General features: G+C 44.7%; 1 protein-coding gene across 1 annotated transcript in view; it reads left to right on the top strand.

The window, feature by feature from the left end:
• The first annotated feature begins 395 nt into the window (after positions 1-395).
• The window catches only part of ACVR2B (activin A receptor type 2B), a 146909-nt gene continuing 124016 nt past the window's right edge, over positions 396-23288 (top strand). Inside the window, exon 1 of the mRNA XM_019508102.1 lies at positions 396-744. Within this exon, the coding sequence (XP_019363647.1) occupies positions 594-744 (151 nt within the window). The 5' untranslated portion in view covers positions 396-593. The remainder of the gene's footprint in view (positions 745-23288) is intronic.

Here is a 23288-nt window from a genome sequence, read left to right as displayed (position 1 = left end):
CGCCGCTCCCGGCCCCTGCGGCCGCCGCCCGCCTCCCCGCGGCTGCCGGGCTCCGCCACGCTGCAAAGTTGGGGGTAGGGGTGGGGGTGGAGGGGACTCGCCGCTCCTGCCGCCGCCCCCCGCTTCGCATTGTGCTGCGCGCGTGTGAGCCAGCGAGTGTGTCCCGGGCCGGCGGGAGGAGGGAGGCGTGTGCGTGTGTGTGCGCGCACGCACAAAAGCCGAGGCAAAAAAAAAAAAAAAAAAAAAAAAAAAAAAAAAAAGAAAGGGGAAAAAAAAAAAAAAAAAAAAAAGAAAGGGGAAAAAAAAAAAAAAAAAAAAAAGAAAGGGGAAAAAAAAAAAAAAAAAAAAAAGAAAGGGGAAAAAAAAAAAAAAAAAAAAAAGGGAGGGGGAAAAAAAAAAAAAAAAAGAAGAAACTCTTGGAAAGCCGGGAGCAGCCGCCGGGGCCGGGGCCGGGGCCGCCTCCATCGGATCCCCGGGGGCAGCGGTGCAGGAATTCAAGCTGGTTTTTTTGGTGGGGTTTTTTGGGGGTTTCCCCCCATCGCATCGCCTGTAGGATCCTGGGGGTTTGGGGGCATCCTTTATTTGTGTTTTTTATGCTGCTCCTGCTTTTGGGCGGCCGAGGCTCGCGCTCCCCCGCCGGCCGCCCGCGGCTCCCCCGGGGGCCCCCGGCGGGCAGGCGCCGGGCCAGGAGGATGATCGCGCCCTGGGTGACTTTCGCCCTGCTCTGCGGAACTTTGTGCGCAGGTAAGGACGGGGCCGGGGCCGGGGCCGCCCGCGGCTCCGCAACTTCCCGGGCTCGGCGCTGCATTGTCCGGCCTCCGGAGCCGGCGGGTTGCTCTGCCCTTGCAGCCGCCAGGCGTGTGTGTGTGCGCGCGCGCGTGTGTCCCGCGAAATGTTACGATCCCATAGGGGGTTTTTTTTGGTTTTTATTATTACTATTATCCCCCCCTTCTATTTTTATAAGATGACTCATTTGCTCTGATTTGTGGCAGGCTGCTGGAGCGGGGAGAAAGTTGTGCGGGCGGGCAGGGGGCTGGTTTAACGCCCCCGGGTGATTTGAAACCCGAGCGCGGGCGGCGGGGACCTCGCCGGGCGCGATGGAAGTTCGTGTAAACAGCGGCGCGGCTCGGGGGCAGGAGGAGAGGGCCGCGCAGCTCAGGGATCCTGCCCAAGGTTTGGGACGAGCCCTTGGGTGCTGGCTTTGTGCACCGGGGCGGGGGGGGCTTTCTTTTTAGTCCCGGCCGCTTTGTTGTGCGCTTGGAGGGGGGAGACGTCCCCCTTCGGGCGGATTGCAGCGCCCACAACAACACCGCTCGCGAGCCTCATGGCTGTTGACGTCCTGGGTCTCGGAAGGAAAAACGCAATGACTTTAAAGTCACTTGCTCCCCCTCCTCCGCCGTGCCTTTTTCTTCCAGGGATTTCTATGTTGCAAGGGGAGGGATGATTTTTTCCACGGGGCTTTCATTTCATGTGTGCTTCCCCCCCCCCAAAAAACCAAAACACAATAGGCTCCCCCTCCCCTTCCTGGCTTGATCTTGATTTGATCACCTCTGGCCCTCTGGAAGGGCTGCAGGGTCACTTGTTACCTCGTCTCCATTTCCAAGCAGGGTGGTGGCGCGATTTTATTTTGGGGTGTGCACAGAGGCTCACAATAGATGGGTGGAAGGAGGGGTGCTGCAGTTGTGCCCTTCCCCGGCTCTGTAGAGGGTGGGGTATGCAGCCTGCTGCTTTTGAATCTTGATTTATTTAATTTTTTTTAAATCCAGGGGCACACACAGCAGGCAGGGACCCTCCCCCCCCACCCCCCCTTTTGTTGCCTGGTTTCCCAGGGGATCCTGGCCCCAGGAGCATCCCCCGGCTTGCAGGGGGAACCCGGGGGCGGGTTTGTTTTGGAATGTGCTGCGCACTGAAGGCTGCCAGGCTGGCGCTGGCGTTTCTTTGTTCCCAGTGCCCATTGAACGTGCGGTGCCATCGCCTGCGCCCTGTACCGTAAACAATGCCTTCTCTCAGCAGTTCGAAAGTCGCACCGAAGGTGCTGGTGATGCTCGTGTTGGGGAGAGGAAGCAGGAGGACAAAAACAAAAAAAAGATGATGATTTGGTGGCCATCAAGCCAGCCAGGGCATTTATCGAATGGATGGGACACTTGTGTGTACAGCTTTGTTTCCTTGTGTTGCAAGGGGGGGGGTGTGAGCGAGCACATTGACAGCAGCGTGGAGTAGGAGCAGGTATTTAGGAAGCAGCTGGGTGGCTGGGACAATGGTGTGCCAGCGTGTGCCATCAGGCTTCGGGGTTTCTGCGATCGCAGCCTCGCTGTCGGCTGGGAAATTCTGTGATGTGCGTCGGGGAGATGTATACTCTGCTGTACCTGTTCTTGTTGTGGACCTTTTTGACTCCTTTTAAACCGTGGGGCTTGCAAATGAGGGCCGTGTCTGCTCCTAGCGTTGCTTCTAGTGACAGAAATATCAGAATAAAAACAAACAGCAAAAGGAAGTTTCTTTAAAAAAATAAAATAAAATTGATGCTGAAAAGTTGCTAAGTGCATCCGGTTATAAAAAGAAAAAAAGGAGAATCTAGTAGGATATGATCACCCAGACCCCCCCCCTCCCCAAACATTAATACAAAAACAGATTGTGTGCGTGTGCGTGTGTGTGTGTGTGTGTGCTTGCTTTGAAAGCTCTCCGTGGATCGTCAACTTGGAACTGGAGAGTTGTAAATCTCTTTTCATATTTTGTCTTTCCCATTTCTTATATTCGGGAATGTATGTAGCCACATGAACCTGTTGCCTGTGCAGTTTTCCTAAACCTCAGTGAGAAAAAGGAACAAAGTTGCAACACGTTGCTTAGGATTCACAGCTCCCCTGCCTTGCAGGAAATATTTCTTGTGTGTTATATTTTAGGACTGTGCAAAAGTGGTGGGGCTTTTTAAAACCAGCCCAACCTCCATTGTTGATGGTTTTCAGTACTACCTTGGGTGACTGCAGTAAAATAAGCACAGACTGCTATTTTTTTTTTTAATACTTGTATGTCTAACTTTTGGAATATCAACTATTTGTTGAGGAAAACATTATGTTCAATTTTTGCCTTTTGTTTGAAAATTTTCTGCAGCCCAAATGTTCAGAAATTGTGTTGTGATCTGTGAAATTCAGAGAATGCAGGTGTAAGAGGGTTTGTTTTGCAAAACACATTGCTAACACATTTTGTTGAGACATTACAGTATTGAAACTTGCACCAAAATAAAGTACCACCAGGCAGCAATGAACTGAACATCAGATGGATCTGGGCTCCTCTTTCAGGATGGTGTATTTATCCTCCTCTGCTCGAGAAGGGGACTGGCTTCATTAGCTTGCTAATTAAACACAATGAAATGCCTGGCCCAAGGTTAATGGCAATAGCCTTTAAAAAGACAAAACTCTTGAATCTGGTGTTCAGTGTGTGTGTGTGTAACAACTTACACACACTGTATTTATGTGTGTATATATATAATATGTTTGTGTGTGTGGATGTGTATGTGTGTATAACAACTTGTATATATGCGCGTGCGCACATGCTCTAGATAACGATGCTTCTCACTAGGACTGAGACAGTGTTAAGGGTTTATTTCTGTATAAATGCATTATTCTTAGTGGCAATACAGAAAGCTCTCAGTATCTTTTGCAGGTTGTGGTTTTTTTTAAGGGGAAGACAAAGCATCTTATTATGGCTTCCTTGCCTTTGGTGGGTAGGTGGTGGGAGAGAGAGTGTGTTTATTAGGCCGAGTTAAAAATTCAGGTTCCCTAGAACAATTAAGGAGCCTAGGGCGAACCCTGCCATCCAGCTGAAGTATTTATACACTGAAATGTGTGCCATTTTCGTGCGTCTTCGAGCAGCCTATCCAGGCACTATCACTTTTCTTACTATCTCATCAACTGAACAGAAACAGCCAATTAAAGCCGAGCTCTTGCAGTACCCACAGTCTTGGCTGTCACCACCCTCCTTTCCACTCTGTTCTCCATCAGCAAAGAAACGCTTGTCGTTTTTTTGTGGTTTAGATGATGCAACAGGCCTGCACCTCCCCTGCTCCCACTGCATAGATGCTTCAGAAGAAGGAAATAAGCCCACCTCTTTTTTGTTGTTATTGCTTCCATTTCTTTGTCTCCCTTTCTGGCCAGCATGGACAAAATGCATGGCTTGCCCAGCGTGGCGATTCATTGGTCAATTCAAATCCAGCAGGGCAACTCAAAGGACTGGGTTGTGGTTGATGGGATTTATACCTTTTAGACCCACTATGCGAATCTGACTTCTTTCATTTGTGCCGCTCTTCTGTCTGTGCAAAGGTCTTCAGCCCGCTGTCAGCACCTTATTTATAACAGGAATCAAATGGCGTTTTTGCAGTTCGTCTCATGTGGAACAAAGTACTGATTTTAGACGGGGCCATCCAGAAAGGGGCTGCGTGCTCCACCCATGTTGGGTATAGTCCTAAGAAGTCAGCATACCTTTAAAATAATAATGATATCACTGAATCTTTGTACGGCATTGCACTCAAAACAGTAATTCTGGCTCTTGCGTGCTCCAAGGCCTAGTTTCTGATAAATGTATGAAATTGTAGCTGTTGCTTCTATTAATCGGCTTTGCAGAGTTGGCACTAAGTTTTGCGGGGGTTCAGGGACTAGAACCAGAGTGCTTTGGTTACCGAGCGTTTCCCAAAGTTTTCTGCTGGCAGCAATATCTTGCAAGCCTTGTAAAGCTCAGTATCTTCCAGCGAGAGCTTGGTAAATTGTTTTAAGTTAAACTTAATAATCTGGCCTAAACATTTTGCAAGTGACTGGGGGTTTTAGATGCCTCCACTTTTGATTTCTCAAGCTCCAGGCACCTTGAAGTTGGGTTCGTGTTCAGGGGATGCTTAGCTGACACATTCTCCAAATGAGACTTCCCCCACTGCCCAGACATGGATAAATGCACAACACTTGAATTGTCAGATAAATGGTCAGCATTGCGGAGTAGCCTTGTCTGTCTGAGATGCCTCTCTCGGCAAGCATGGGGACAGGAAGAGAGGATGGCTTGCCGGACTTCATCAGGACAGCTGGGAGATCAGAAGGGCTGCTTTTAAGGATTGTGTAACTATTTACAGATTGACAAAGAAGCTGCTCTTAAAAACAGAGCCCTTGGGAAGCCGTGTTTGTTTGGGATCTGCTTCAAAGTTAGCATTTCTGTTACTCTGCTGAATGAATGATGAAAAAAAAAAGAGTTATTAGTTTCTTGGTTAGCTAAAGGAAGCAGTGTGGGCCGCAGGGTGTAATTTCTTGGAGTTACTACAGTGCTTCTGGCTGGGTTGCTTTCTGTGTAACAGTGTTGTGGGGAAGTTGGGAAACTGGAACCGCAAAGAATAATCTCTGCTTTTCAAGAAGTGCTGCCTTTCTTTTATCCTCTCTCAGTCTTTGATTTTGGAAGGAGCGGGAGGGAGGGCTTGATTTTTTTCTTGCTTGGCCAATGGAATCCCCCAGAATTGAATAATTCAGCGTCGCACTTGGCAGTCTTTCCTGGGCTCCCATTTAAGTCCTTTTTGCCTGTTCTTTCATGTGAAGATTTTCGCATCAGTGAAATTGGATGTCTTTAAGGGAGGCATTTGTGGTAATGTCTTTTGCCATTAAAGGCTCCCCGCAACCCTTAAAGATTAAGGCTCAGCTGATGTCCTCTGTCTTCTTTCCATTATTACTTAAACCTGAAATAATTTGAAGCTGTTTAGCCATTTGTAACTCTAAGGTAGATTAAATAATACACATCACTTTTTTTCCCCTGAACCTTCTTTGCAAGCTGTCTTGGAGTTGTTGAAGTCAAAGGGGAAGAAGCTGAATTAAAGATGAAGCGCTGCATTCTGCAAACCTAGTGATTTTTTTTTTTTTTTTTTTTTGCTTAGATTTTAATAGTGTGTTTAGTTTTAGACATTAAATGTTTTTTTTTTTTTTTCTTTGATTTTTATAGTGGGTTTTTTTTTTGAAATTAAATTTTTTTTTTTTTTTTGCTTAGATTTTAATAGTGTGTTTAGTTTTAGACATTAAATGTCTTTTCTTTTTTCTTTTTCTCATAGTGTTTTCTTCTCTGTCATGGAAGTGCTTCTCCTATTGAGACCTGAAAATTCAGAGTAGCAATTGCCATTGTACACTGTACAATATTCTGTGGCCAATATTTAGGTCTTGGAGGGAGAAAACACATTAATTTTTTTTGGTTTTAATAGGACCTTTTGTCACATCACTGCAGCGAGAAGTGACACGTCATAACACATTCTTGTATTGCATCATTTGTTTTATTATTCGTATCATGATAATACGTAGAAGCCTCAACCAAGACCTTGTTCTTATTCTGCTAGATACCGCTTAGAGCGTAAACCAGTCCCTGCTCCAAGGAGCTCCGAATCTAAATTGGTGATTCCCAGCTAACATGCGGTGGCACTTTGGGGTTCCTTGAAACCCTTTCGAGGGTGCTGCAGGGTGCCACACAATGTAAGCACTGGTAGGTTTGCAAATATGATTCACAAGATAACCCCAGAGATTTCAGATAGGAATCCATAGTGTCCAAAACATGCAGACCTGTTATGGGCTTTGAGTTCTTTGCAACAGGTGAATTGGTATTATTTCTCATAGTCAAAAACCGAGTTTAAACTAGAGCCGACATTTTCCTAGGGGTTCCTCGAGTCTTATCCGCGAGTGCCTTGACTCTAAAGGTATCACTGATTTAACAACAGAGGGAATATTATTTTTCTTACTTCATCGTTGTGGGACTGAGACAAAGTTAAACTAAGGAACTTAGATTATATGGAGTTGTGTTATTGGTGATGATACTCTCTGTAGTTGCTATGAACAATAGTTTAAGCTGTGTGAGGGTGGCAAAGGTAATATTTACTCCGCAGACCTAGGGAACATGGTCAGTCTCATAGGAAGTCTCATCTTTTTATGCCAGAATGACTCCAGCTGGAGTTTCTCACTTCTAAAAACAGGTTTGCCAAGTGTGTGTCGTGCTGCTTTAATCAGCCGTTGTAGCCAAGTTCAGCTCTAGCGAAGATGCAAATTTCTCCTTTCCTGTTCATTTGTGTTTCACCAGTTTTAAAAGTTGCACATCTCACTGGATTATTGATTTAGGTTCCAGTTCAACGACCAGTGGCATATAGGTGATTGCTGCATCCGTGGGGAGCCTCGTTTGAGTTGGAAGGGCTCTGTGTGGGTATAGCTGTCCATGCTATCGCTCGCATGATTGGGATCTCGTTTTGTGCTAAGGTAGTGTATGGAGAGCTGCACCAGCTCTTGTCCTGTTGTGTCAAGCCTACTCCGCAGAAGACAGGCTCAGCCCCCAAGGCATGTGTAACTTAATTTCTAGGAAAGGAATTATGTTTAAAGAGAAAAATATTGAGGTGGTGAACTAAGACCACTAAGAAGCATATTAGTTCTTTATTGCAAGGGTCATTCACGCCCCACTTCAAATGGTACTAAGCTATGTCTGTACGTATTTGACCCCCGTTACCATAGCATTTTTGCATCTCTTTCATGGATTTATTTTCTTAGCACCCATGTGATAAGGAGGGAGGTGCTACTATCCCCTCTTATTAATTCAGAAATGAGGCATGGGGGGGAGACTAAGTGAGTTGCCAAAGGTCTATTAAGGATTCAGTGGCAAAGCAGTTTTCTTTGCTCCCAGGCTTCTCAGTGACACTTGCCTAGTTTTCTTTTCTCTAGGTGAACACCCCACCCACGAGACATTCCTCCTTCTCCGCAGAGGAGAGAAGTAAATGGCCTGCCTTGTAAACTATTCCAAGTGTCAGCAGTGTTTTCATTTCATCTGATTTCAGATGCCTGCTGTTATGCTTGCAAATGTTTTGATAAATGTTTGCCAAGCTTACTTCTTCCAAAGCTTGATCTGCACTATAAAAAAGGTGTGTCCTTGTCCTTTCAATTAGTTGATGCCTGTTTTGTACATCTCATCCTTACAATTTTGTAAAAATACATGTGGGTACTGGAGCAAACCAAGGAATATATTTTGAACCCTGGACTTTGTTCAGCTGTACTTTTGTCTGTGTTGCTGTCAGTAGCAGCAATGTTGGTAGGATCCTTCGGGGTTCAGCAACATCCCGTTCATCTCTGGCACAGCCACAGGTTGGTGGTCAAAATTCAGGGAGAACTCCTGAATCCTGTGGTTGGCTAATCTCTAGACTGCGAATAAAAACCAGTATCAGTATTAGTTTAGTTACTGCCCGGTGGTGGCATGTGTGCAGTGGATAGATAGCTTTGTATTTTCTCTCGCATTTTTTTTCTCTCTTTTCCTGTATCTTGTATAACCTTCTTGTAACCACTGGCAGGAGTTTGCCTTTTAATTGTGATGACTGTAGTGCTAACTTGGGGGGCTTGCTCCCACGTGTGAGTTTAGGAATCCTGAGAGAGCTGAGAGGAGGGAAAAGAGAGATTCAGATATGTCTTATTTATCAAATGATTAAGATAAAAGAGCCACCCTCTTTCTCTGATGTGCCCATTTTCATATGTTTATTGGAATATACCGGAAACACTTTCTAATTTGGCTTTTTAGAAATATTTTGGGGGCATATATTCTACCCCCAGCAGAGACAAAATTGAATTCCTTAGGGAGCAAGGTATGCGAACATGTATCGGAAGTAGCAAAGCATTTAATCAGTCCCTCTCCTTTTTGTGAGTTATAAAACCATTTCATAAAATGAGTGCACTTCAGGCTCTCTTTTTTTTTTGTAAAGCCTTTTAGCGCCATTCCTGTATTTTTGTGAGCTCCTGCTCATTTCTGAACACTGATGGCAATTTCTATTGTTCCGCTGAGTTGTCTGCACAACTGCAGTTCTCTCCAATAGCTCTGCCCGCTATTGATACCTCCTTGAAACTAGGACATTTAAGCATTGCAAAGATGATGTCAAGGCCTTTCTCTGAGAGAGAAATCTAAATGCTACATTATTAAAGTTGTAAAGAGTCTGTGGTATTGGTGTTGGAAGAGGCTGCCAAGTAAGGTATTATGTAATCAAGAGTGAGGTGTTTTGCATTGCCTGTTTGTTTGAGACCCTTCTAATATTATACATTTTTGCACAGAGCTTTATAACTGTGACCAAGGTGATGTTACAGTTGCCTTGAAACAAGGCTGTGCAGCCAAATGTACGCCTGGTGTAACTTCAGGGGTGGCTTTGTCCCAGTGACTTTAGTTGTAGAAGGGATTAAACTGGAACATGAAGTGTGCACATGTTTCTGTTAAAGTCCATTTATTTTTCCCCCCTCTCCATAGTAATGAGCAACTGATTGAAACCCAACAGACTTTTAAATCCCTCCGATTAGCAGGCAGAATATTTAATGGGTTAAGAACACTCATTCCCATTTACATTCAGTCTGAGAAATTCAGTTGTCCTTGGGGTTTCAGAGCAGAAGTATCAAGTTACACCCAAGCCTGTCATTGAGTAGCCCACTGGTTCCCTGGAGTTCGAGCTCCGTCTCCCTGGCTCTCCCGCGCACAGACTGTACGTCAATAAGTCGTTTTTATAGGAAAGGGTCTGTTTGAGCCACAGCCATGGCTGAGACAACACATGTTCCCAAATATGTGCTCCTGTCTTTTTGGATCATTTGCACATCTGTTTGGCAGTGATCAGCAATTGGAGACTAAAAAACAATTCTGAGCGCGTGGTAATAAATCCCATTTCTAGAATACGCGTTGCGATCAAAGGAGACATTGCAATGGCTTGCAAACATTGATACCCCTTAATTTCTGAAGGTTGGGGTACAGGAAAAGGAGGGAGACAGTGAGCATCTTGTAATGCGCGTTACATATTTGATGGTATATTTTGTGTTTTTCTGTAGAAATGTGATACAGCTGAGGAATTTCAAAAAACATGGTGGCAGGTAGGGGTTCTGGATTCTTAACTGTATTAATGGCAGTAGAGATGGACACTGCATACATGGCAGCTGTAATAATTCAATACTTTGTGCGGTCACATAATAGAAGTTGCTCTTCTGTACTTTTGATTACCTTACTAGCTGTCAACCCCTCCCCCCCCCCAATCCATGCTCTTTAGTGCTCACTCTAATGTTCGAGGCACCTGAATGGCTTCAAGCAGCTGCAGTATTTTTAAATCAACCTGTTGGGAGAAATGTCTTCACCTCCTGACTGTTATTTGCATGATAGTAGTACCTAAGTCCTGCAGGTTTACATAGGAGCTCCGTGCCTTTGAGGTGGAGGCAACTGCCTGTTTCCTACTGCAGCTGAATATTCACTTAGTGCAGGAGTGTTTAACCCTGGGTCGGCAGGCCCCTGGCTTGTCGTCTGGCCTGTGGGGCTCCCCGCTGGTCTGGAAATTTGGTGGCTGGGGAGCAGTGCCATGCCACTTATTTGTCTGTGGGGCCAGAGAGCCCTGGGATTGGACTTTAAAATGATAGTTTTCCTCCTAGCAAGTGGCATCTTATGTCTTTTTTCCTCTGCATTTTATGTCGGGACTTATTACAATTAAGGTTCCACGAGATGAGCACAAGCGAAGAGAAATGAAAAATAGTCCCGATTATATGTTCAGAACAAATTCTGCTGTTTTTTTTCCCCCTGTAGCATGTTTGGAATTTGCAGGGCACAGGCTGAAGTTCTGGGGAGAGATTTTAGTGGTGATAGCTTGGGGTTGGCCACACAGGTTTAGCTTTGCTAGTTGCCAGTAAGGAGCTTGTCCCAAATGGTTGCAGGTAAAGCATTTGCAAGCATCCTCTCTATGCAGCACAGGGCTGTCCAACTTCAACTTCAAAGGGGCTGCATGCCATGTGGACTCCCCAGGGCCTCCTACGTGCACCCCCTCTTCCCAGCTTCCCCCAATGCCACCATGGGAGCTCCCCTCGCCCCTTACTGCTGCTGTTGGGCAGGTGAGTCCCCTCCTTTCTGCCACCCCTATCTGGTGCTGCTGCATAGAGGACCCAAGCTTGGACTTGGAGCCCCTTGTTTTAATCCATCTCTATCTCACCTTGCTCTTTCTTCTACCCTTTGGGTGTCAGGTCTAGCCTAGACTTTGAAGCTGGGTCTGCCTCTTACAGTGTGTAGATATAGCACATGGCACGTTGCAGACCTCTTCATGGTTTGGGGTCTTGGGCGGCTTCTGTGGTATAAATCAGGGCTGGCAACTTTTTAACTGCAGGGGTCAAAAGTGGGCCTCCACTTGCAATGTGGCCACTCCTGCCAAATTGCTGCTGACATTTCTATGATCCTGCTGCTGACACTGCTGCCCTCACTGCTGAATGCCACTGCTGAGTCCCCGCACTGCTGAATTGCCACCAGTGTCCTGGCTTTGCAGGTCAGATAAAATCGCTTGTCAGGCTGGCTCCAGCCCATGGGCTGTGGGTTGCCGACCCGTGGCATGAATCATCTGAGAACGGAGCCCTTCAGGTTCTAAAGTCGCAAGTAATTTTTATTAGAAAATTCATAGTCTAATGTCAAGTCTTCTGGACTTTAAATAAAAATTCCTTTTCTTAATCAGTCCCTTTTTAATGACTGTTTTAGGGTCTGGAAAGCTTTGTGCCAGCAAGAGGAATAATTGCATTCTGGAGACTCTTTTTACCATTTCTCTTCCTCCTTCCCCCCCACCAGTTATTTTATGGAGTAAATTCCTTTTGGCTTAGAATTCATCATGCAGAGTCGAAGCAATTGTGGCTGAACCTGTATATCGGGTAGCTCAAAATGCTTGGAAATCAAATGCTCTTTTTCTTATAAAGCTCTGAAAACAGGCCCTATAAAGAGCCTCATGGTTTTAGCTCATTCTGTGAGCCGACCTCTGTTTTGGGCCATTACAGTATTGTTTATTAACTTGTTTAGGTGATAACATACTTTTTTTGTTTAACTTGACCGTGACTGCAAGAGTGAAGATACGGGGCTCTTACTGTGGAGTCCCTGAAATGTCTTCCATTAGTGAAGGGAAGGATTAGAAATCTGCACAGATGACAGACTCGGGGTGGGAATAAGGTAACTTCGCCATAGCTTACATTTCATTTTGAATTGTAATTGCCTGCTACTATTTTGGAAGCAAAGCAGTAATCCTGTCTTTGTAAAAATGTAATGAAAGAAAAGAAGCGGGCGGGGGGGGGGAAGAGTAGCTTGGATTGTTAAAAAGTGAGCTTATTTCTGCGGGATCATTTTCCTGATCAACAATATTTGTTGAGTAAAGGAATCTGCATTCCCCTTTTGGTGGAAACTTTTTTGGGTAAACATCTATCATGTGCAGAGTAATTCTGAGTATAAATTAGCTGAGGCAATGGGACCCAGCCTGTTTTTCCTCGCTGATCTAAACAAATATCAGCAAATCTTTTTCTGCAGGTAATAGCATTTCCTTTTCCTGCAGGGCCCCTAAGCATGTCACATATGTATAATGTAAATACTTGGTGAAGGAACTGCTTCGGAGGTAACTGGAAGCTCCCAAACTAACTATGAGCACTACCCTCCTCAGTAAGCAAGGTGCAAGTATGTAATTGCAGCGAGCAAACTCCTCAATGAATTGCTGATGAAAGGATACATTTGGATGGCTGAACACAGTATTTATGCTGGGTACGCTTAAGAGAACGCTGCTGTTGACTTGTTTCAACTTTTGTTTTAAAGATAACTGACTGGGAAATAACTGAAGTATAAAACTTGGAAGTGCAGGGTGACAAACGAAAGTTTGCTAAAAATAGTTCTGAATATGAAAGCCAGTTGAAAACTCCAGGCGAGATGAGAGTCGTTTTACAGGCATTGTTGATAGAATTTCAGGGTTCCAAGAATGGAAGATGAATGTCTTTCTGTTCTAGCAGCAGCTGCTCTCTGTCCATCGGGATATGGTGTTTGCCCATCCAACTCATAATAATGAAACAAAAGAGTTACTTCATAGCAGCCTCGATGGAGGAGCATATTGGAATTTTCCCTTTCTTCATTTAAAATGTTCCTGCTCATTTCTCAAAAATGCACCCCTCTCTCACCTGAATTTTGTCTAGCTTTTTCCTAGATGGGTCTTGGCGCGTGAAGTTAACTGCTAGCTGAGAGTTCAAGTAAAGAAACAATCTCCCGATTTTTCTGTATTTCCTTTCATTTCAGTCCTTAAAAAAGGACTTTAAACAGTCCTTAAAGAACATGTAAATTCTTTTTTCTCTCCCAGAACATTTGAATGGCTCGCCAGTATTTGGATACCTTTATTGTACAGTATTACTGGCTTCCAGATATGAGCAATTAGTGTAATACAAATAATAGATTCGTTTTTGAATCTCCCAGTTCGCTGGGGTGCTGTGCATTTCCACCCTTGTTATTGTTAATACAGGGCCCAGTATTATCGATCCACTGAATGTTATTGAGAGTATAGAAGTGAGTCCATAAAAGTTGCAGTTGCATTGGTATAACAGTGGTGCATGGGTCTGTCTACCAAAGAGATTTTGGGTGTAGCTGTCCCTTGGCAAAAGTCGTTAAAGTAGAAAAGCCCTAAGCAAAGGCAGAAAAAAGCCCACAGAGGCTATTTCTTAGTTAATTATAAAAATGGAGGCGGAGTCTTTTAAAAACATTTGGAGAATTAAAAGCAATAGAACCTGGAATGCAGGTTTTAATCCTTCAGCTACAAATTTGCCTTGGAAAGCACTTGGCCTTTGAAGTGATGGAAGGCAGTGCATCTTACTGTATAAAGTTATGCCATGACCCCTCAATCTCTAGTGCTTTTGTGCATTTCTGGGGTCTCTGGGACTGTGTAGTGGCACATCGGCATAGCTTAACGGCAGCTTTCTATCAGTCAGATGATACGAATAAGAAAGCTGAGGTCTGGGTCCACTACAGCTTCTCTCTTGCCTGACTTGCATGGAGCCTGTCCCCTGCAAATCCAAGCTAACCAGCATGGGGATGCACAAGGAGAGCTTACTCTGGAAAGCAGGTTTCTCAATGCAGGATTAATCTAGGATGTGCTTTGAGGGTCACCATGATGGTACTGTCCTTGATCCAGCTGCCTTCCCCCATTTGCTGCTATACCTAGCCTCCTCTGGCCAGGGGGCTGGGAGGGGTGAGATAATCTCGTTGTGGGCAGATTGCATTTTCCACTGACAAAGTGTTATGGGTCTGATTTTTTTTCCCTTTTAGTCAGTTGCATCTGAGATGAGTTAGGGGGAAGTAGTGGAGCGATCACGGGCGTGCAGTGCATTTCCCAAAACCTGATTTCAAGCACATTTGCTAATCAGACTTTTATGTTTAAAAATTATAAGGGTGTAAAAGCTGATTTTTTTTTTTAAGAGGCCATAGAGGGAAATGGAAACTATATATTTCAACCCCCAAATTCCTGTGAGCTGTAGAAACATTGTCAGAGTAATTGTAGCCTTTTCAATCTTGCTGTGTAGAACTTAGTCTGCGAAAAGCTGTTCTGTTGATGAATGTCACTTTCTTTTTCTTTACCTGTGACAGATCTCTCTGAAGGCATCGCTTGAATGATGTGGAATTGTCTAATGTTTAAAAATCTGGTGTTTGCGGAATACTTTCTCGTGGATATGGAGTTGGAATAACCTTATGGGTTAGAGTCATTATTTTTTGTTTTTTTATTGTGGGATGCAGAGAGAAATTACATTAATAGAAAATGCATTGAATTGTTGAGAGCAGTTTGGGTGTACAGAATAGTTGGTTTTGTATTTCCCTTTCTTTTTATTTATTTAGTTTTTGGTAGAAAACTGTAATGAGCTTGGCAAGACTGTGCTAAAAATTAGCCCAGGCTACAGAAACTCATGTTGCTTAGTAAGTACTGTATTTCTTTAACTAATTGTGGCCTTGAAGCGTATAATGTAAAAGGTCATCTTTGTTAGTGAACTGCAGGCTTCTCCTGTGAGACAGAAATCCATGTCCTTATCAAGGATGAAATCTAGGCTCCTTGGTTACACAATTGAGCTTTGCTATAATTTGGACATCATTAGACTCCTTAATAAAGCAGTGGAATGTTCTAATCAATCTTCCTTTGCTTTCCGTTCTTGTTATGATTTGATTTTTTTTTCCCTTTGGAAAGGAGAAGTCAGGGCAAAATTCAGTTTCAGACATCCAGGGTCTTCACTTCATCAGAACTGTACCCTGCATACAGGGCTTTAAACTGCCAGTCCTTTTACTTTCTCATCCTCCTTCCCCCATCACTTCGTAAAGGCTGTTGAGTGGGAAGCAAGCCATTCTGGAAAGACTTGTTAAAATGTTTTGTTCATTTTTTTTTCTTTTTAAATGAAAATAAAGTTGTTCACGTACAGGTTTTAATTGAAAAGTGTTTGCTTTTGTAAAAAAAAAAAAAAAAAAGCAACCAAAATGAGTATTTGGTGGTTTTGTGCGTTTGTGTTTTAACTAAACTTGTGACAAATTCTGAATGGGGAGAGGCCTTTGTTTGCGTGTGTATTTTTACCGTAGTCTGTGAACAGTAAATACCCTCCGTTTCCCAGAAATTGTAGATTTTGAGCCTTTGGTTTTTGTTTGACTGCAGTCGCTCCAGGGTCTTCCTTTTCTGGCGGTGATGTCCAGATTATAAAACCCAGTCAGTGCTTGGAGTTCCTTCGTTAGATCGCTGGGTTTTTTAGAAGCTGTATTTTGTAGTCGAATGAAGAAACTGGTCTTCCAGTTACTGTGCAGTGTGGTCTGATCATAACTCTTACAGCTGTGCCTAGAATGGGGGTTGGCACTGCTTCAGTCCCCTGGATTTGGAGACTGTCATTTCTCACTCTACCCATTTTTTTAACTGGTGCGTTAAGCAATGATCAGTTTGTTCTGGTCTGGAGTTGCCCATGGCCCTTATTCCTTGGGCTATCTTGCAGCAACAAAACTGTTCAGTTCCCCCAGAGAAGGAATAGTAGCATCCATCTTGGGTAGTTTCGCTGCCTCTCTACTTTGAATTCAGAGCACCGTATTTGTCCTTGTAACAGCCCTGTGAAATGGAGGGCAGCTGCTGTTCTTGTAGAGGTGTAGAACTGAGGCACGTGGACGCAAGCTGTAATGGGAGTTGGGTACCTAATGCAGTCTGGACCTAGGTCATTTGCCCCAAATTGTGCAACTGAACCACTGCGTCCCCCTTCATACGGCATGCATCGAAGGAAATGAGTCCATTTGGCTCGAGAGCTGTCAAGAGCTTGCCTTGAGATTCAGAAGGGTGCTGACAAAAGAGCCTTCAGCCCTGGCTAGCAAGGAAAACTACAGACTCATACCATCGGTGCTGGTTTTAAGGTATTGATCGTGAAACGGACCGTTCCCACAGGACTCTGAACCGAGTCCGAGGGGCACCGAGGGAAGTCAGCGCTTCTTTACATTAACTGCAGTGTGCAATTTGACCTGCAGAGTCGCGCCTGATTTGCAAGCGAGTCTGTGCAATGGTGTGTCTGTAGTGTGAGAGGCCCATAGTTTCACTTAAAAATTGCCGAAAGGGGTTTCTTTGCACTTGTGCCTGCAGTTCAGCCAGAGTCATGGGAGCTGTCTGGCTTTCCAGCATTGTTATGACAGGGGGGCTGTTATCAGTGGTGGTTTCCTTCAGGAACCCACTGGTTCTTGCATTGGCTAATCTTTGTTGCTTCAGTATAATGGATGCATGTGCTCTTCAGAAACTCTCACTAGGTTTCTCTGACACTTGTTAAAATACACTCCGGGAAGACCATCGCTGAATGTTTGTATTCTAATGGGGTAATATTCCTCCAGTTGCATGTTTTTAATGAAAGTGTAGGGTTATGGACATATCAAACTCTTTGCAGAACCTGGCCTCCTGTTGCGGTTTTAACTGACTTACTGAAATCAGCTCTCACAAAGGTATTATAAACTGTGCAACTGTTAAAACAAGCTGAAGCATTAGTCTTAACAGTATTTGTGTGGTTGAAGACAAGAGGCTGCGTCTAAGGGATATAATCCATTGTGTGGCAGGGAGAAATCAACCCCTAACTTGTGGGTGTTAGGAGAAGGATTTCCTTCTGGGAAAGTTGTCCCACGTTTGCCCGTTCTGAAATCTGCATCTTCCTCTGACACGTCTGATACTGGCTGGTGACACTTCCTGGGTCTGATCCAGTCTGATAATTCTCATGTTAAGTGTGCAGGTCCTTTTCCTTCCCTCCCGTCTTTGGATGCACGTGTCCATTTGTTCCTACCAGCCCATCCGTTCCTGTCTTCCCGTCCTCTCCAAATTAACCCCCAACCATGAGATTGATTTAGAAATTGAGAATTCATTTAAAATGACTTTCAAACTTTTTTTTTCTTTCCTGCAGCAAGCGCTAGAATATTCTTCAAATGAGTGTAGACTTGCCTTATTGCTTGTTTCCAGGAGTTGACGCTGCAAGAAATGTCTCTGATAGTATAAAGTTCACAGTACAGATGTAGCTGCATCTGATACTGGCGGCGAGCAGAAACGCATGTTGAAGTAGGTTTATGCATCTGCTGCTGATGTTAGCGTGAGAAAATCTGTCATTGTAGTTTTCCTTCCAGCAAAACTTTTCTTGCTGTAGCATGTGTCACTAAAACAGTCTGCTTCATTTGGTCATGTGATAACCCCATAGTTTAACCTACTGCACATGTAGGGTTATGACTGCCAACCCTGCTCTGCTGCGGCTTTCTACAAAACCAAGAAATGTGGTAACTGTCCCTGAGTAGTCTTGGCTTTTTTTGGCTAAGGGCAAGTGTAGTCAGTCAAATCTGCCATGAAAAGGCAGTTCAGCTGTTGGGAACGCCAGAGTTCAATGCTTTTTGTTTTCCAGACAAGTAAGTCAGAGCAAAAGAGAAACAGTGCATCATACGTTTACTGTGGAGTAGGCTAATTAGCCCCACAGTATATGTCTCTGAGTCTATACATACAGGCTGGAGCAAACTAGTAAACTCTGTAGCAGGGCATGTATAGATGCTGCCCTGGTTGGCTGGAGCACGAGGGGCAGTTGGGGGTTGCCTGCCAGCTAACTCCACACAGGAGCACCCTTGTGCCCCAGCCACCCCCTCTGCAACATGCTGAGCTGTTGGGAGCAGCCCTGGGCTGGCAGGCTGACTCCCTGGGCCCTCTGCCAGCTGAGGCTGCTCCAACCCAGCTCAGTGTGCGGTGGTCTTGGGTGCACGTGTAAATGTGGCACCTGGGAGCAATATACTCTGGTGTGATACGTGCCGGAGTTTATTACATCACATTAACATGCATATGTAGATGCACCCAGTATTTAGCAAAGTTTTACTGACCTAGTTTCCTTTCGGTGTGTTAAGGGTTCCCAGGATGTCCAGAAAGTTGCTGGATCACTCTTGCTCTTGGCGATGGAGCTGTGTCAGTCCTGTCTTGGAGATGCCCGCTGTCCATCCAATATCCTGTTGGAAGTCATGGGGGGATAACTGTGGGATCTTTCTGACACTAAGTTGTATTGTGGCTTATGTCCCTTACGCATATTGTACTTGCTATGGGAGTGCAACCTTCACTTGACTCCACTTGACAGTTGAACTCACGGAGGGCTTGCCTTGAGATCAGAGTGATGTGTTACGAAAGGGTAAAGGAACCCCTTCCCAGCAAGTATCCTCATCTTGAAGGATGGATTTAACATAATTTCAGCTTAATTTTTAGTCCAGAGCCTTTTAAACCATGGCTAATAAAGACATACATTTTTTCAAAGAGCCAATGTTAGTGGTTCTCAGACTTTTTAGTTTCAGGATACCATCAGAAAAAGCTAACTATTAGTTTCCATTTGTTCCTTGACTGCAGAAAAATAACAGAACAATTCTCATCTTGGAAAGAACTCTGAAAATTCACAGCAGGTCAGAATAGTTTTTAATGGCATGGATTTCTATTCGAGTCACATTTGCACACCGAACAGTGTTAACGTTGTGTGGCATCTCACAGCACCCTTGAAAGGATCTTAAGGCATGCCAGGGTGTTGTGGCACTCTGGTTGATAATCATTGGTTGACGTGATGGTTGGGAGGGGATGCATGTACAGAGCCTGTGATTCTTTGTTTTCCTGCTTATGTTCAAAGAGCTCCAGAGAGAAGTTTAATCAAAACCGTTCCTTTGGTGCCTTCCCCACCACCTGGGGTGAACTCTCAGCAAGGCTGCTAGAGAAGTAACCTCAGTTCCTTCTGACTGGCCTCACATTAGGAGGTCACTTGTCATGTTTTTTTGCAAAGTTTGGGCCATGGACAGATGAGCATTAACTGTGACTTACAGATGTTACAGGAGAGAATTAAAAATACAGATACTCCAACAAAGGTTTCTTCCTTCTAACACTATCGTGTTGTATCTGGAAAGAATGTAGCTGTAGTACCATATTTACTTGAATACAAGATGAGTTTCTTCCTTAATCAGCATGGGGAAAAAAGCCCCTAGTCTTACATTCACATACAAGGAAGCCTCATTACATATATTGTCAGTCATTAAACTGCTGCCAAAAGCAGCCATGTGCTCAATAACGGAAACTAACTATGAAGTTGATTAAATGCAGCTAACACTGAGCATAGCTATGAAACACATGGCCCACATTGGGCAGACACATTGATATGATGGGAACTTTTTTGGGGGGGACCCTTAAACTCTCCCTGCCCCTCCCCCAGATGGGCAGATTGTTCCCTCATGAGGGAACAAGCACTGGCACTGGAAGTACTGCAGTACTAGGCCATCACTCAGAGAGATCAGAGCAAGCTCCAACACCCTTCCCTGGTGCCAAAAATGCTGATGGGAACCAACCACAAGGAAAAATTAGTGCAGCCTATCAGAATGATATATATGGTAGTGCCCATTGTGCTCAGTCCCCCTCAACACAGACTCTTTTTTGAGTCATGGTGAGCCACTACATTGAATGCATTATAACTTACACTTCACTTCTCACAGCTGAGCTGTGGCTTTCTTTCCCGTTTCCACTGATTTCTATTTCTTCACCAGCCTCAAATGTCTGGCAAATGGGGCCCCACACAGTTCACCAAGAATCAGAAGATGAGGGTTAGAAGGAACCTCTGGAGATCATCTAGTCCAACCCCCTGCTCAAAGCAGGACCATCCTCAACTAGATCATCCCAGTCAAAACTTTGTTGAGCTAGGTCTTGGAAAACCTCCAAGGATGGAGATTCCACCACCTCTCTGGGTAACCTGTTCCAGTGCTTCACCACCCTCCTAATGACAAATTTCTTCCTAATATCTAACCTAAACTTCCCTTGCTCCATACAACTTGAGACCATTGCTTCTTGTTCTGTCATCTGCCACCACTGAGAACAGTCCAGCTCTGTCTTCTTTTGAACCCCCTTCAAGTAGTTGAAGGCTGCTATTAAGTCTTCTCTCAGTCTCGTCTTCTCTAGACTAAATAAGCCCAGTTCCCTCAGTCTTTCCTCATAAGTCATATCCTGCAGCCCCCACACCATTTTTGTGGCCCTCTGCTGGACTCTCTCCAATTTGTCCACATCCTTTCTGTAGTGGGAGGCCCTAAACTGGACACAGTACTCCAGATGTGGCCTGACCAGTGCAGAAGAGAGGGAAATAATCACTTCTCTTGACCTGCCGGCAACACTCCTACCAGTACAGCCCAGTATGCCGTTAGCATTCTTGGCAACAAGGGCACACTGCTGGCTTATTCAGCTTACTGTGCACTGTGACCCAGGTCCTTTTCTGGGAGGAGCCTCTGCCTGCCCTGTGTGAGGAGCGAGGTGTCCCATGTTGGCCCTGGTGTCTCCGTTCCAGTTCTATCAATTGATTGTGTCTGGTTCGTGGCTGGGTCACAGCATCAGTTTTACCAATTGATTGTGTCTGGTGGCCCATGGCTGCCCTACAGCACTCCACTACGCTGCTCTGGGCAGGAGTTGGCATGGAGAAGGGTAGTGGCTGAACCCTGCCCGCTCCCACCTGGGCACTTACTGTGGGACACTTACTGGCGGACCGCGTCGAAAGGGGGAGGCGGGACTGAAGCGGCGCGCTCGCGGACCGCTGTTCCTTAGAGGGAACATTGGTTATGTCCTCCTGACAGCCTCCAGTCTTTGCATCTTTTGTGATGCCTTTTTTTTTCTGGTCTGTTAAATTGGTGTTAATCTTGTTGCAAAGAAACTATAAGTCTTGAGCTCCCTTTTCTAAAGAGTCTTACTTGTAAATTGTAAGACAGCTGTTTTTGTCCGAGTGTATCCTAAATATCTTGGGAATATCAGAGGAATATGTAAATTACTGTTCCCTTTCAAAATGCACAGACTTTTTTTTTTTTTTTTTTGGTAATATACACTAATAGGTATTGTTGAAGGACTGGGATATAGAGCTCTCATTTGGCAGATAGCATGTTAAAAATAATATTGGTCGTATTAGGCCCAAATTACGCTGTAAAAACTTCTCTCCTGTTCTCATCCCTCTGCAATGCCTGAATTATTTTTGTATGCATTGCTTTTTTGAGTTCACTTGTTGCAAAGACAGTACCTTCGTTTGTCAAGTCGGACAGGCAATCTGAGTAGCCCTTCGTTTTTGTTTTAAGAAGTACACAGTTACAAGATGATGACCTGTGCATAGCGTAGGTCTGTAGAATGCATTAGTACTCTTTTCTTCCGGGTAGGCAATCCTTATAGCAGATATGCAGTAACCTCAGCTCTGAATTTCCTTCTCAATAGCATCCTACGTGGGTGCTCTTAGTGTGCCAGCACCTGAGAGAGCCTGCTTTACGTGAATTTTTCAGCAGGGAAATATTGCATAGAAGTGACTTTGTGCCTGTCCCAACCCTTTAGAAGACGAGAGCTTAAGGTCTTCTCTTCCTAATTTTTTTTTCTAGCATAAACTATGTGCAGCATGTAGCACCGTAGGTCCAAGATACTGACTGGGACATTTAGACGCCAATATGAAATGAGCAGCAATGACAACAACAAAAACCAGTCCTTTAAAAGCTGCTAAACGAAACTGTGCCAGGCATTTTCAAAGAACGTATATCCCTTTCAAAAATCCTGTTCATAGTCCAAAGGGCACTTGGATTATTCCAGCTTTCAGTTGCCACTGAGTTGCTCAGTGATGCAATGCTGGATTTACCCTGAACGTAACCAAGGTCAGAATTTGATCTAAAAAGTGGGATTTCCAAAAGCGCTGAAGTGACGGAGGGGGGTGAGCACCACTGACAGTCAGCAGGCCTTGTACTTAGGAAACACTGAGGTGTTTCCAAAAAAATTCTGCCCCATGCACCTGTTCTACTCAGCCAGTTTCTAAGGATTATAAATTTGGATTTGTAGAGCTAGGACACGTTGCAGCTAAACTTATGCTTTTTGGTGGGATTGGGTGTGGTGCCACTGCTAGATAATGATGCACCTAAGGGTGAAAGGACCATCTTTCTCTTCAAGCTACATGCCAACTACCAATAAAATTGAGGGGTTGGGTCCTGGCTTAGTCCTGGGAGAACAAGTTTGTTAATAAGGCACCCATGTTACAGCGATAGGTTTAATATAAAAGAATCTACATAGAGACCAAAGGCATGAAAACATTTTGTGGGGGGTGGGGAGCTGTCAAACCAACAGTACATTGCTCTCCGCTCTTTCCACCCAACTGCATTTAATTGGTAGCGTATTTAATTTATTTATGTAGTCTTATGCTACGTACCACCTGAGGATGGAGCAGAGCTGGACTGTTCTCGGTGGTGGCAGATGACAGAACAAGGAGCAATCGGCTCAGGTTGCAGCAAGGGAAGTTTAGGTCAGATATTAGGAAGACCTTTCTCCCAAAGAGGGTATTAAAGCACTGGAACAGGTTGCGCAGCGAGGTGGTGAACTATCTATCCTTTTAAGACCTGGCTGGGATGAGCTAGTTGGGGATGGTCCTGCCTTGAACTAGGTGAAACTCCTGAGGTCCCGTCCAACCCTAATTTTCTCTGATTCTGTGCTGATCCCGAGGCCGGCCCCAAACCTGAAGTCAGTAAAATGTAGAATCTCTTCCCATAGAGTTTCCACAGTGGAAATACCTGCAAAGAGACTGCTGTGCCAAGAGATTGTGGGGCAGCCCAACGTTGCACGCTCTTGCCGTTTGCATCCCAGGCTTGCTAGAAGATGAATCAGATAAGCTATCCTCCTCGATTGGTGGTGATGACTGACAGAAACCTTATTTTTCAAGTAAGAAATTATCTTTTCTACAAAATACAAAGGTCAGTCTGTGTACGTGCAAGCCTTTCAGCTGTGAAAGAAGTAATGCGACCGTTGTCCTTTCAGAAGTCACCTCAGTTGATCTGTCCTGCGTGTCCTTTAAGGTAAGCAATGTTAACTGGTTGGGGACCAGAGCAGGGAGAGAGAGAGAGATCCTGTTTGGGGCTGACCTGATACTATCTGACACTTTACATATTTCAGAAGAGATTCTTCTAAAAGTTGCTTGGCCAGTTCTGTGTGGTTTTTTTTTTTTTTTTTT

This window comes from Gavialis gangeticus, unplaced genomic scaffold (genome assembly GCF_001723915.1).
Source record: "Gavialis gangeticus isolate Ggan-Ray unplaced genomic scaffold, GavGan_comp1, whole genome shotgun sequence".
In the NCBI taxonomy this organism is placed as follows: domain Eukaryota; kingdom Metazoa; phylum Chordata; order Crocodylia; family Gavialidae; genus Gavialis; species Gavialis gangeticus.
This window is presented reverse-complemented; position numbering and strand designations above follow the sequence as displayed.